General features: G+C 34.3%; 1 protein-coding gene across 12 annotated transcripts in view; it reads left to right on the top strand.

Moving 5' to 3' along the window:
• St7 (suppression of tumorigenicity 7) overlaps positions 1-15,268 on the top strand; it is a 256,603-nt gene that overhangs the window by 141,012 nt on the left and 100,323 nt on the right. For all 12 annotated transcript variants that reach the window (XM_074064492.1, XM_074064495.1, XM_074064494.1 and 9 more), the window contains exons 3-6: positions 273-432; positions 9,764-9,818; positions 10,416-10,531; positions 14,043-14,118. In XM_074064492.1, the coding sequence (XP_073920593.1) occupies positions 273-432; positions 9,764-9,818; positions 10,416-10,531; positions 14,043-14,118 (407 nt within the window). The remainder of the gene's footprint in view (positions 1-272; positions 433-9,763; positions 9,819-10,415; positions 10,532-14,042; positions 14,119-15,268) is intronic.

The following is a 15,268-nucleotide window of genomic DNA, read 5'->3' as shown; positions in this document are numbered from 1 at the left end:
ACATTTTATAAGCTATACTTTGAAACTGGCTTATTCAGAAGCATTTCTGGTGCTGTCTTTCAGCTAAGGTGATTATGTTATTTGAATATTATATTAATTTAGAGGAAAATAATATAGAACAGATCTTCACAGTGTTCTTTTATACATGATTGTGTTATAATGAATTAAACATTTTTCAAAGGAGGACAGAATTAGTAAACATATATTTTAGGCATTTGTACATAAATAATAAGTGGTAACAAAGATCGTAATATGATTTTTTTTTGTTCTAGATATTTGAATGGTGGTATTTTCGCAAGTACGGAACATCCTTCATTGAACAAGTGTCAGTAAGCCACTTGCGCCCCCTTCTGGGAGGGGTTGATAACAACTCCTCCAACAATTCTAACTCTAGTAACGGGGACTCCGATTCCAACAGGCAAAGTGTCTCAGGTACGGAAAGTCTCTTATGAAATTATTTTGAATATAAGACAGCAAGAATGTTCTTAAAAATTAAGCTTCAGAGAACACTGCAGTTCATTTTCTGAGATATTTGACAAACCTGTACCAAAGAAGTAGGCTGTAGGAACCCCAGGCAAAGGAAATATTTATGTGATGAATTTTACTCTTTCTCCCATTTGAGTTAGCTCATGGTCATTTAGGTCACCTTCCCAACCTGAGGCCAGCATTATTGTTGGTATTTTATTAAGTCTCAGTGAATGCATACATTTTCTTCTGTGATAATTGCAGAATGTTATTACATTACTCATCAGCTTAAAGACTTCCTTGGTACCCATTCTGTTGATGGGAAAGCCCACATTCCAAATTCCTCAGTACAATGTAAGCTGCTGCTAACCTGTCTCACAGCTTTGACTTCTGTCATAATCCAGTTCCTTTTTTATGAGGCTAGTTGTCTAGTCACATGAAGCCACTTTTCATTTCTTGTACGTGCCGTGTTTCACATGGTCTTGTACTTAGAAATGTTTTTTTTTTGTTCTTGTGCTTACTTATGCCATCTCCTGAGATGCTTTCTCTCATAGGTTGCACATACTCTGTGTGCTTTTGTTGCTCTTTAGTGTCTCATTAGCAATGCTTTCTTAAAATAGCATTGAAATTTAAAAGTTATTTTTGTAACATATCTCCCATCTTTCACAGTGTCTACTGTGAAGTTCAGTGAGCAGATGAGTTCACACAAGACCTATACTTTCTGTGCTTATAAAAAAAGAGGAAAGAATATAATTTCCTAGCTTAATCTCTTTGTCAACTCAGTAAACATTTCCTAAGTACTTATTATGAACCCGAGTTTATACTAGTTCTTATGAATATTATGATTAAAGAAAAGTCAAAGTCCTTGTCCCCATGGAACTTGTCTCCTGAAGGAAACAAAGTGATAAGCTCTTTGATTATATGAGGGAAACATCCAAATCTATGGAAAACAAAGGAGTAGTTCCTGACCAGCTTGGGAGAAGGGGTTTGCTTCTGGAAAAGGAGGACATCAGTTCTGAAACTTGAAAGATGAAGAGGAAGAAATTAAAGAGCTAGGTTGGATCCTTTTCTTCCTGTTTATAATAACTCAGTCCACATTTCCTAAATTTCTAGCTAGGTTATAAGCATCAAGAAGCATTTTACATGTTTTGTTCCTGATGTTGATTTAATGCCTTAATAGACCCTTTGCCAGCCATACATGAGTGGTACTGGGCTGCTTCTGGTACACATTTATTTCACTAAAGGGTACACAGGTGGAGATGGTACCATCCAGGTAACAAAATTGTTTGGGGCTTTATAAATTCTACTTTGTGAAACAGAAAGAGACCTAAACAAAGCAAAAACACTACTCTAACTAGATACTTTAATAAATGTGGCTCATTATTGTAGTTAGGAATCTTAATCATTTAGTCATCATCATATAAACAATAGTAGGTAATTATTACCACTTTGTATGTGCTGGGAAGACCCCCCACAGATTAAATGTGCTGTTGCCTTACTCAGGTTACTGTGTCTTTGAATGATGCAGAACATTATAAAAATTATCAGATTGGAAACAGAAAGCATACTCATTTAAGGGCATTCTTTATATTGAATATTTATGTTTTCAACAAAGTCCCACCTTTCTCTGTACCCAACTTAAATCTCTTGAATTCCTTAATGCAATGAAGAGTTTATACTCTTACTATTATCACTGTCGTTTTGCTTTTTAAAAAGTAGATGTTTTGATTAAGCCTTATTCATTATGTGAATCTCAGTGCTCTTCTTTGTAAGGGAGAACCTGTGACCCTTTAAAAAGTATATTCAGCTTGGTAATCATCTTTAGTCCCAGCTAAATAGGAGACTGAGACAGGAGAATTACTCAAGCCCATGAATTCAATACCAGCCTGGCAAATACAGCAATAACCATTCCCAAACCGCCCCCCAAAAAAAACCCAAAAATACTGAACAGAAAATTAAACATATTCAACAATCATAACTATTGAAGTTCTTAGTTTTATTTATATCAGGTTTTTAGCCTGGCTAACACTGAATTTTTGAATATTACTATTCAATTTTATTAGTATTTAGTAAATGTCTACTAGTATTCTGTATTTCCATTCATTTCATATTTAATAGATATAGCCTATATGATCTGATTTCATTACCATGTTTAAATAGTTACCCTCAGAAAAATTAAAATTATCTTGCCTAAGTATATTTAGGGCTTAATCTACCCACCTTGTTTTGACACATGGATTTCTAATGTTTGGCTAGTTCAGCTCAACAAATAGGTACATAGGTATGGAAGTACCAGATGCCATGGGACTAAATCATTTTCCACGTCTCTTGTACTGGTTTTTATTTTTGAATAATAAAAATCCTACAAAAATATATCTTCTGAATTTAAACCTATTTTTAATCACTTTCTATTTCAGACTTTGCTTTCAGCTAAGTATAAAGGGGAGGAAAAGGTTCAAAGCTGAAAGCAATTAATGTATTTTCTTAAAATAGATAAATTTGTTTTAAAATTCCTGTTGTCTTCATAATAATAAAATAACTATTATGTTAATAACAGAAATTTGATTTTCTTAGAATGTCAAAGACAGCTTTTTGCTGAATCTTACATGAAATATAATATGGCCAGTAAGTGCCACCAACATTGGCAAAGGAAGTCTAATGACATTGCTTATTTGAAAAAAAAATCATAGGAAAAGTTAAAAATGAATTGAAAATATTAGTTTTAAACATTGGTCTGTATGAAAACTCAGTGTAGTTCTTTCCTTTAAGAATCATTTATGTTGACTAAAATCTACAAGGCCTGGCCTACATAAAAATGATTTGGGATTAAGGATAGTAAGGTGTGGAATGAGAAGGATGGTTACAGTTGCAGGAAATACTGAAAACATATTTTAAAACTTTTGGATCTGCGAAGAATGGCCTGAAGGAAAACTTGCTCAAAATTTGCAGTAGTCAATATCTGTGGGCTACTAGAGAAATGTGGTTAATTATTGTTATTTGATATAGTGAGACTTTAGCCTGTTTGGCTAAAGTTAGCGTTTGTGAACATTGTACTTGTTGCATTTTATTTGGGAGCTAAACTGCCATTTTTCTTCCAGATATTTAATTTAGATAAACCCTGCTGATGTATTGCACCACATCACCATATTTACTACTACCATTTCTGAATTCAGTGCACTTTATGAGCTTATGAGGGAAGAGATTCTCAGAGCCCAATGACAGCTAGAATTTGGGTTTATGGTAACATCTCTTTGATAATTTGCCTGTTCTCAATAGAATGCCATAAAGACAAAGATTTGCAGCATTCACCTTTGGAAAGGTGGAGGGTGCTTCATGGCATGAGAAGCGATGCTAAAGTCAGGCTTAAATTCTCTGAGATACTTTAGTAGCCTCTTGATAGAACTGGATCTTTAGACAAATGCTGACAGTCACTTGGCTTCCTATCACAAATCATTCCATTTTAATCTTATTTAGTAGTTATGAGACACATATTTCAAATGCTAAATAATTCTAGAAATCATATATAAACATATAACCTGAACTTTAAAGTTCATTTTATCAGTGGAGGCAGTTCAAGTACTAATTTAATAAAGATAATAGGCACAGTGGTGATGAAGAAATTCATACTGAAGAAAACATCCCAAATTTTCATGATAACAAAACAATTTCCTGCATAGAAATCCATATAATTCTAATGATACCCAACACTCTTAGCATCTGCCATCAGCTTTATATAATATTATCTCATTTAATGTTTCAATAATCCCATGTAGCAGATACTATTATTATCAAGATTTTATGGTTGAAAAAGGTGAGGTACAGTAAGCTAAAGTTGGCTGTCCAAGTTTAGAATGACAATGGGCAATTTTTTTTGTTTGTTTTTGTTTTTATTTTTGTTTGAGACAAGGTCTCCCTCTGTAGCCTAGGCTGGCCTTGAACTCTCCATCCTCCTGCCCCAGCCTCCCCAACATTGAGATTAGAGTGTACACCACCACACCTGGCTCAGAATCCAGGATCTTAAAGACTGAAAATGTTAAGTGACCATCCAGACTCTCTGCAAGATCTATAAAGAAAAGATTAATATAATTATTAAGTAATGAAAATAATTTTACTAAAACACTGTACCATAATGCATGATATTATTTGTGAAGTGACATTAATCTGGCTTACTTTAGAAGTAGCTCAGTGGACAATGGTTGAAAGTTTAGGCTCAATGTCAGACAGATATGGTCTTATTCTTTGTTCTGACACTTATGATCCTGGACATATTATTTTACTTTCTAAGTAAGTCTTAGTATCTTAATCTGAAAACATGAGAATAACAGTAACATCAACTTGACAAAGTACTTTGGAAATTAAATTAGGTCATGAGGAAATACCAGAGCCCTGGCAGTGTCTTCCAGATGAACTGACTTCTATGAATATAATTAGGGAAAATGCCACAGTCACTAGGGGGATATGACTATATTGTCAGCTAGGCTTACTCACTAATTCTGTGACTCTTTTACATCCAGGTCTTTCAGGGCTTGCATTTCAGATACTTCACTTGCAAAATTGCAAATTGCTATGTGTTGGGAACCTTTGGGGTTGCTCTTTAATAGTCTCAATGAGGCTAAACTTGATCTGTGCTGGCCAAAATCTAACGCATGTGCTGAAAGTGATTACTTTAGCCAGTACTTATTATATCTTTTCAAAACCTTATGCTACTAAATTATATGTTCTAAGACAGATTAGATTCCTAAATGGTTAAAAAGAAAACACCTAATTTTAGTTGCTGGTGAACATTTATTTAACAAACTTATTTCACAATTTCTGCATTATTTGTTGAGTTGATTGACTTAGGTCAGAAATGACCAGTGAGAAATGAATGCCAGATGAATTTAAAGATTTAGCCACCCTGGCAATATTTTTGAAGAAAGTAGCATACTGTCGTGAATATGGCAGATCAATAGAATGGGTCTCAAAACTCTGTATTTTCGTATATGCTTTCGTATTTCACAAAAGAGTTTGAGCAGTTATATATTTAATTGAAAACCATTTACATGTAACTTTTCAAAATAATTATTTTGAATAGCTATGAAATAATCAAGGCTTACTTCTTTAAAAATAGTAACTTTTTTTGGCAGTCCTAGGTTGCTAGGCAAGCAAGCTAGTTCTTGAGCCACTCGGCCAGCCCTTACTTTGACTCTTAATGATTGCTTAAAATTGATCTGTATGAAGTAGAGGATTGGGTATTCTTTTCTGAATATCAAAGCTAATAAGTGCAGGCAAAAGTCACATGTCAGAATTTGATTTGCCTGGAATTCATCTGGTTGTTGTAATATATACAATGAAACTTTAGGTTAGACCCCTTGGCAATTGTACTTTAAAAAGCTTTGCTAAACTTTTCTCAGAAAAGTTTTCAAAACTGCTCTTCTAATGAAAATTTAATTGATGAAGTCACAGGATTTTTGGGTAGGATGTTGCAAGGTGGAGGTTTGTTGCATAGAATAATAAGAAATAGGGAGTCTAAATACCAGTCTTTAATCTCATTTACTATGGATGTTGGGGAAATTATCTAGCATTTCTGTACTTAATCTTTTACTTCTGTAAAACAGTCTAATATATTTCTCTCACTAATTTATATAAGGGTTAGTTGATGAGCATTAAACCCCTTTGTAGAAAGAAAGGATCAATGAAAACCAAGCTTATAGGTATGATAAAAGTTACTGCTACTGCTATTTGTAATATTATTTTCAGATTTAAGATTTGGAGAAAAAGTGGTAACTTTTTAGTATAACAAATCTTATTGGGCTATGAATTCATAATTTATATATTTTGAAGTTCCTAAGAATGGGGATTTCTATATTTCTTTTTAAATTTTAGAAATAAATTGTTTTAGTTAAGCAAGTTGGGGGTAGAATATTTTCTTTTTCTATATAATTAAAAGTCTTGTGACTTTGGAGCCTTTTGACTGAGAAGTGAATTCTTTTTTTCCTTGAGGGCTATGACACAGGGGCAAGTCAGAACACTTAACTCCACCTGTAGAGCTTCTTCAGGTTGATTGCCAGGCAGTGGCTCAATATGCTGTTTGCTTTTCTGCCACAGTTCTAAGTTCCTCTAAGTTATAAACATATCTGCTTTTGTAAGCCAGGGCCTGGTGCAAGGATTAATGAATAAAATCCATTTACAATTAGTTGGAAATGGTGAGAAAGAAGGCTGCAAAAAAGATTTGCATTTCCTTTAGAAATCTGTGATGGCAGAAAGCATTACTTTTTAATGTTGTCTTCCACCTAGAAACATTAAGTGTTCCATTATGGCAAAGCAGTGGATCTGCTCAGTAGACTTTGGGAACTAAAAACTGCTACTTCAATGGGGGCTGCTTCACTTTCTCTTGAATTGCACTTTTGCATGAGTGCTAATGTCAGAACCTTTCCTTTAGCAGCTGCGGGTAGAGTTTGCTATGGAATGCCACAAATGAAACCATAGGCAGTATGTTTATTGTATCAGGGACATATTTATAACTAGACTATCAATGATATTAGCAAGCTCTTGACAGAGTGCCAAACAACTTTTAGTATTTTCCAAGGGCACTAAAATTGTCAATGATAATGGAGAATGGAAAATTGCTTTTGGATGTAAAATTTTAAATCTGATTTGAAATAAGGAATTTATTCCTCAAAGGCATGTAAGATAAGAACTTATATGGAAAATAGAAAAACTTACTCTCTGGAGATCTGAATTTATTTCTTCTCTTAAATCATCATACTCTAATATGTTTGGCATTTTCACCCTTTGTCCATATCACTAAGTCACATCAGGCAGCCTAGTATTTATGGGGTATGTTCCCTATAAATTCCAGGCTAAGAGAGTTTTTGTAGTAAAGATAAGATTATAGAACAGAACAACAAAGAAGAAATTGACGTAGTTGTGACCTCATTTAAGGCAAAACTTTAATGTGTGTTCATATATAACATCTATATTGCTTATTTCTTAAAAGAAAAATAACCTTCCCTTCACCCTCAATTAAAAAGATATGACTTGTGAAGCTGTTTCTTATCTACCTCATCACATTTTTCTTGCTTAGAACAGTTTACATCTATTATAATTACTTAGATCTTCACTTTTAAGTTTCAGGAATAGTTGAAAAAGTTAATACTGGGCACAAATAACAAATAAGGATTTTAGGTTTTAAGTTTAGTTCTCTAATGGAGTGATAAAAGCCATATTTCATGGTTGCTGCACCCTCTGCTGGCTAGACCATGACTCTTCTAGGTAAAGATGGCTTCATTTAGTTACTATTCAGTGAACACTTTAAATTTGCACATACTTCTCTTTGGAATTCTTTTTATTTAGAAATACTTTAAAATTTCAACTTATATTTAATAGATAAAATTTTAATTGAAGGCGGTTTTCTTTCTAATTTGTCAGCGGATACTTAAATAGTGCTTATTCTCCCAGGTAATATAATAATGTTTTTGTAGGAAATAAGATATTTGCCATAATCTTTTTATTAACATTTCAGTTGAAATTCAATAGAAGAAGAGCCACCTCTCCCAAATGTGCCTGATTTATTCAAAGAATTCTATCATGAACATCCTTGAACATAAAATGTGTGTTCATTATCTGCTAATTACAAACCTTGCAATATTTATGAAGCTTTACAAAGAGTACTATGAATCTTGAAAGAGTATCTGAGGAAGAGTTGACAGTGATGAGATACTAACAGTTATAACAGCCCTAAGGGCTGAGATTATGGTTGTCTGTCTAACCATTTTGTTTTAAGCCATGATCTAGAGTCATTGTATTCATGACTTTCTGATGGGCTTTCTGTTTAGAAGTCATTATTAAAGGGAAAACATAATTTTCAAGGTAGTGCCACATGAAATGATAGCCATCAAGTCCTCTGAGTTTCTTAGGAGCAAAATTCAAAAATGCCACATTAAGTAAGCAACTATCACTTCGTAAGTAGCAAGTTCACCCGTGCAGTAGCTCAATTGGTAGAGCATCTGCCTAGCAAGCAAGAGGCCCTGAGTTCAAACCCAAGTACCACCCAAAAATTAAAAACTAAATAGCAAGTTAATCTAAGCGACAAAAAATTAGGGCCATTATTTATAAATATTGAGTAAATTTAAAGTGAAATTCTGCTCCAATTTAAAGATTAATTTATCTTCATTAATGAAAACACATATTCTTGTTGTATGTAGACCTTTCATTTACTATTTTAACAAGTATTTACCAAGATTATACTTAGAATTCCCATATTGGTTTAGGCTCTCTCTTATCACACTGTATTATAATTTGTGGTTTACTTGTTTCCCCCCACTGGGTGCTGAAATTAATGTCCATTGGATAGATAGATAGATAGATAAATGAGTGGATGGATGAGTAGAAGAACAGATGTTAGATGTATGGGACTGAGGATAGAGTCCTAATTTACCACTCCACAGCCTTTAATGTCCTTTGGATTTCTGCAATAATTTGTGAGTATATGTTGTTGGGTGTGTTCTTTGATTACACACACCTATATCCACCCACTCACGGTTGTTTTGACTTATGGTTACTGAGTTTATTTTCCAATAAATCTGTATTAATCCAAAGCAATCTAGTATTATGAATCAGCAGAAAATTTATAGAATGTTTTAAGTTGTAGCTTTTTAGTCAAGCATTTGTTATAACACAATCTTAAAGGTACTAATTGATTTTTCTAAGTTAAAGTACTTTAATTCTAAGTTTCTGTGGCCTTTCTATAACAAAGAGGTATGATCTGTAAGAAGCTAACATAATATTAGTAAGGGATTAGTATCTGTGTCTGCATAAGTTAATGATGTCAAATGCTTTAAAACAATTTACTTTCATAGCATTTCTCCCTATAATACTGGTTATTTTATTAATTTTCTTATTACTACTTCCCAGGAAGACAAAAACAATATCATTAATTATCACAAAATCAGAATTAACATAATCCTTAATTAAGAGTCTAGGGTTCTGTGTATTCAACTGTATAGTTTAATTTGTTATAGATGATGTTATTGTGAGATATACTTTAGAGTAACAGAAAGCAGTTTTACTTCTGCCTGTACCTTTTACCTATTAGAATTAAATTTGTGAAATCTGTTTGGATTTCCTGAAATAACTATAGAAGTTATTAGCTAATAGCTAATTTTGCCATATACCTGGATTTGACAAATGAGGAATCTTGGACCCAGAGAGATTAGGTGAACGTTCCAAAGTCCTGGTGTCTGAGTCACATTTTCTGTTAACCTTATAATATCACTGAACTTATGTGTTAACATTTTCATTTTTCTCTTTGTTGTAGAATGCAAAGTATGGCGAAATCCACTAAATTTATTTAGGGGTGCTGAATATAATCGGTAAGCATTTTGACAGGTTGGGAAACCAGTGAGTCTGGTTCAGAGAGCAAAGACAGCAGCCAGTGTTTTGGCTGATTCATTTAGGGGTCATGTTACAGTCTGTTTAGTACTTTCATTTTTTGATACTATCCTCAAATGTTTTGATTTTCCTATTTTATAAATATTTTAGTATTGGACTTGGGATAATGTACAAAAATTTGTAGTTTTTAGAATTACTGCATTTATTCTTTTCACATACATTATATAACCAAAACATTTTGAAGCTCACCTGAATTTAATTTAGTGAAGTGTTTAGGCAAATTAGAATTTCATAACTTTTGGGAAATGTCTATTCATAGTACTAAATAGGGAAGGTTTTAATGAGCAAGGAATAGTAAAATTTTACAGCAAAAACATACGGGAAAATGTTTATTTCATCCCTACCATGTAATTCCTGAAGGGAGAAAAGGATGATTTTTTAAATGCTTTTTTTTATTCATTATCAAAGCCATCTTAGTATTCAGTTAGTGGTTTACATTTCAACTCCTCTACAGCTTACTCTTTTAAGTGCAGCTATCCTCCCTCAAACTTTCTGACTGTCTTATTTCCCCTCTTCAGGTATACTTGGGTGACAGGACGAGAGCCGCTGACTTACTATGACATGAATCTCTCTGCCCAGGACCACCAGACATTCTTTACTTGTGACTCTGACCACTTACGTCCTGCAGATGCAAGTATGGAAAATCCTTTCAGTAGTTGCTAGTGGGAGAGTGCTCAACTTGTTTTAAGTATCAAGGTTTCTGCTTATACAATATTTGTTCTACAAAGCCCAGTGAATAAACATTACTGACTGACTAGTATATCCCAGAATTCTGATACTTAAATAGGGCTTATCCACAATGAGGTATCAATATAGAAGTGAGACTCATTATTTAGAACATGATTCCTAAAAAATATATCAAAGCTTAATTGAATATAAATCTTACATGAAACCATAAATCCGTGAAATTAACAGGTGAGATGGAATGAAGGGTCTTGTCTCCTTGATGATTTTCCAATTTGAAGCTAGAATTCACTGAATCCAATGGTTTATAAAACACTTTAGTGACTTAGATGCCAATTTTTAGGTTTACTGGCATTGAAGGGGCAGATGGCCTTGGTTACTAGAGTCCATATGTGTTTTCCATTCTAGATACTCTGTTTAGCGTGCATCTTATACTGCTTAAGTTCCAAATAATCCCACTGGTATATTTTGTATTATTACACTTAGTCAAGGTAAATAGGTAAAGAAAATATTTTTAAAAAGAAATTTCTATATGCTCTTAAGAAGCTGACTTAAAAAATGAAAATTTTAAAACAAATAAGGGTATGCAGCAACAACGAACAAACAGAAGGAATATATGGAAACAATTCCATTCACAATAGCCTCAAAAAAATTAACTACCTAGGAGTAAACTTAACAAAGGATGTGAATGACCTCTACAAGGAGAATTACAAATCCCTGAAGAAAGAGATTGAGGAAAGCTACAGAAGATAGAAAAATCTCCTGTGTTCATGGATTAGTAGAATCAGCATAGTAAAAATGACTGTACTACCAAAAGCAATCTACATGTTTAATGCAATTCCCATCAAAATCCCAATGACTTTCATCACAGAGATTGAAAAATCTACCCTAAAGTTCATTTGGAAACACAAGAGACCGTGAATAGCCAAGGCAATACTCACTGAAAAGAGCAATGCTGGAGGTATCACAATACCCAACTTCAAACTATATTACAAAGCAATAGCAATAAAAACAGCATGGTACTGGCACAAAAACAGACATGAAGATCAGTGGAACAGAATAGAGGACCTAGATATGAATACACACAACTATACCCATCTCATTTTTGACAAAGGTGCCAAAAATATACGATGGAGAAAAGACATCCTCTTCAACAGATGTTGCTGGGAAAAGTAGTTACCCGTCTACAAGAAACTGAAACTAGATCCATGTCTATCACCCTGTATTAGTATCAACTTAAAATGGATCAAGGACCTAAATATTAGACCTGAAACTATGAAGTTAGTGCAGGAAGGAACAGGAAACACTGGAACAAATAGCTATAGGCAAAGACTTCCTCAATAGAACCCCAGCAATCCAGCAACTAAGAGAAAGGATGGACAAATGGGGCTTCATAAAATTAAAAAGCTTCTGCACAACAAAAGAAATGGTCTCTAAACTGAAGAGACTGCCCACAGAGTGGGAGAAAATATTTGCCAGTTATACATCAGACAAGGGACTGACAACTAGAATATACAGGGAACTTAAGAAACTAAACTCTCCTAAAATCAATGAACCAATTACGAAATGGGCAACTGAACTAAACAGAACTTTCTCAAAAGAAGAAATTCAAATGGCCAAAAAACACATAAAAAAATGCTCACCATCTCTGGCCATAAAGGAAATGCAAATGAAAACCACCTGAGAGTCTACCTCACCCCTGTTAGAATAGCCATCATCAAAAACACCACCAACAACATGTGTTGGTGAGGATGTGGGGAGAAAAGAACCCTAATCCACTGCTGGTGAGAATGCAAGCTGGTGCAACCACTTTGGAAAAAAATTTGGAGACTTCTTAAAAATCTAAACATAGATCTGCCATATAATCCAGCAATCCCACTCCTGGGGATAAACCCAAAGGAATGCAACACAGGTTACTCCAGAGGCACCTGCACACCCATGTTTATTGCAGCGCTATTCACAATAGCCAAATTATGGAAATAACCAAGATGCCCCACTACTGATGGATGGATCAAGAAAATGTGGTACTTGTACACAATGGAATTTTATTCAGCCATGAAGAAGAATGAAATCTTATCATTTTCAAGTAAATGGATGGAACTGGAGAACATCATTCTGAGCGAGGTCAGCCAGGCTCAGAAGACCAAAAATCGTATGTTCTCCCTCATATGCAGACTTCAGATCTAGGGCAAATGCAGCAATGTGGTTGGACTTGGATCACATGAGAAGGGGAGAGTACATAAGGGAGATATAGGAGTAGGTTGAAAACCCAAAACATGAAAGCATTTGATGTCCCCACTCCAGAGGAGCTAATACAGAAACCTTAAAGCAACAGAGGTTATCATGAGACGGGGATAAGGAATCAGTGTAAAGATCAGTTAGAGTTGAATCAACATGGGTCATAACACATGGGTACATGAAAGCAATAGTAGGAATCTCTCTGTATAGCTATCCTTAACTCAACTAGCAAAAAACGCTTTGTCTTCCTTATGTCTTTTCTTCAACAAAATTAGTGATAAGGGCAGAACAGGACCTGCCTGGAACTGAGGGGAGGAAGAAGACATAGGAGGAGAGGGGCAGGGTGGAGAAATGACCCAAACAATGTATGCACATGTGAAATAAATGAATTAAGAAAATAAATAAATAAAACAAATCAGGACATTTGTTATTGTTTGTTTTTAGAGGTAAAGGTTCTTTGCATGGTGGGAGATTATAGTATATTACCGACCACTGAACTCAAGCCCTTTTTACTGACCTAACTCATAATTCTTCACATGGTTTCAAAAGATCCTGATATCCAGAGCCTGTAGCAAATACTTGGGAAAATGACTGGTAGAGAATATATTATGTCTAAATAAATGAAGAAATGAATAGCAGTGTCATTTCAAAATGTGTAAAATAATATACAGTCTCCTAACAACAAATGTTATTACTGCACAAAGAAATAAAAACACTCTTTTAGAGTGTTCTTTTTCTTGATTTCTTTAATCTATAACATTTAGATCTATAGTTTCATGAGCACATAAAAAAAGTGTGATACTAGCAACTGAAGAACAATGAAATAGAAAATTAGAAATATTTGTGTAGGCCCAGGCCTGGTGATACGTGCCTATAATCCTACCTACTCAAGAAGCAGATGTACGAGGACCATGGTTCAAGGCCAGGCTGGGCAAAGTTACCATAAAATCTTATCTGAAAAACAAACAAACAAAAAAAGCTAAAGGCCTGGGCCTGTGGTTTAGGTGGCAGAGCACTTGCCTAGCAAGCACAAGGCCCTGAGTTCAGTCCCCAGTGCTTCAGGAAAAAAAAAAAAAAAGTGTGATTTTAGAGATCTGGGTAACCCTCTTGGTAATGAAATGTTCATTTTAATTCAAGCTGAAAGGTATTAATTTATTATCAGGTACCCAGTCTTCTTAATCATAAGCCCTGATTGACTTACTTATTTTCTTTTTCTAAAATAGTAATGCAGAAAGCCTGGAGAGAGAGAAACCCTCAAGCAAGGATTTCTGCAGCTCATGAAGCCTTGGAGATAAATGAGTAAGTGGGGCAAAATCTTCCTGCTCAAAAGTCTCATCTTTTGAATATATCCAGTTGCCATTGATGAGACACTTATATTAAACTATGTATTTGAACTAGAGGATAATTTGGCGAAAATTACTTTTTAATATTTTCTTTTTTATAAAAAACACATGAAGGGAATTTTTTAGTCATTTTAGACAGCATTTCAGTGGCTTTGCTGTGATCCCAACTTAAATCTTTCAAGAGCTACCCTGGAATATTGTGAAGACAAAAACATATGGTTAAAAAAAAAACAATTAAAAATATTTTAAGATCAAGAAAAAGATAAGAGGAAATGCTGTCCTTGGTGTTGTTAAACATTCTGTGGGTTACCAAGGGAGGCAAGGAAGACTGGGAAATCTCTTCTGGAGATCTCAGAAAATGAAAAAGATTCTTAAAACTTGGAGTCATAAAAACTTAGGGTTGGCAGAGACCTTAAAGGTCATTTAGCTAACCACCCATTTGGTGCTTGAATCACCTCAACAATGTCCTTGCCAAGTGGTCATTGTTAAACTATTTTATGATTTTTCTGAAGAAGGTTACAGAATCTTCTCCAGAGATTGACTTGAGAGTTGGAAATCCTGCCTGCCATTATAACCAGTTGATCTATATGGTTCCTGATTCTGTCATGCAACATATTTACTTTCCACTTTCTCATTGTTTACAAATTTAACATGCCTGCCTTCTGTGTGTCATCCATGTTTCTGAGAAAAGCATCAGGGCCCTATGACATGACACATAGAAACTCCCTATAGATTCATGTTGTCAGGAATCTCCATTCTTTGGTATTATTCAACAGATTACTAAGCCACCCAGTTAGATTGTGATTCAGCCCATATTTCTCTTATTTTGATCTCATGAATGCCAATTCTAGCCAAGGATCTTTTAATTTGTAGTAAATCTATTAGAGAAAACTATGCTAGTACAACTTAATTTATTTATTCTTAGCAAATTTAAGCTACCTCCCAGTGGTATCTACTTTCTTTTTAATATACTTGGAGACCATCTCTTTAGTAATCCATTGAATATCTTTCCAAATCACTGTTCTGTAGTTTAGGAAGTCAGACGTCTTTCCCTTTTTGGAAATTTATACTACATTTGTCATCTAATCTTCTAGTATCTCCACATT

Source organism: Castor canadensis, chromosome 2 (genome assembly GCF_047511655.1).
Source record: "Castor canadensis chromosome 2, mCasCan1.hap1v2, whole genome shotgun sequence".
Taxonomy (NCBI): domain Eukaryota; kingdom Metazoa; phylum Chordata; class Mammalia; order Rodentia; family Castoridae; genus Castor; species Castor canadensis.
The sequence above is the reverse complement of the archived record's forward strand: the minus strand, read 5'-3'. Positions and strand labels throughout refer to the sequence as shown.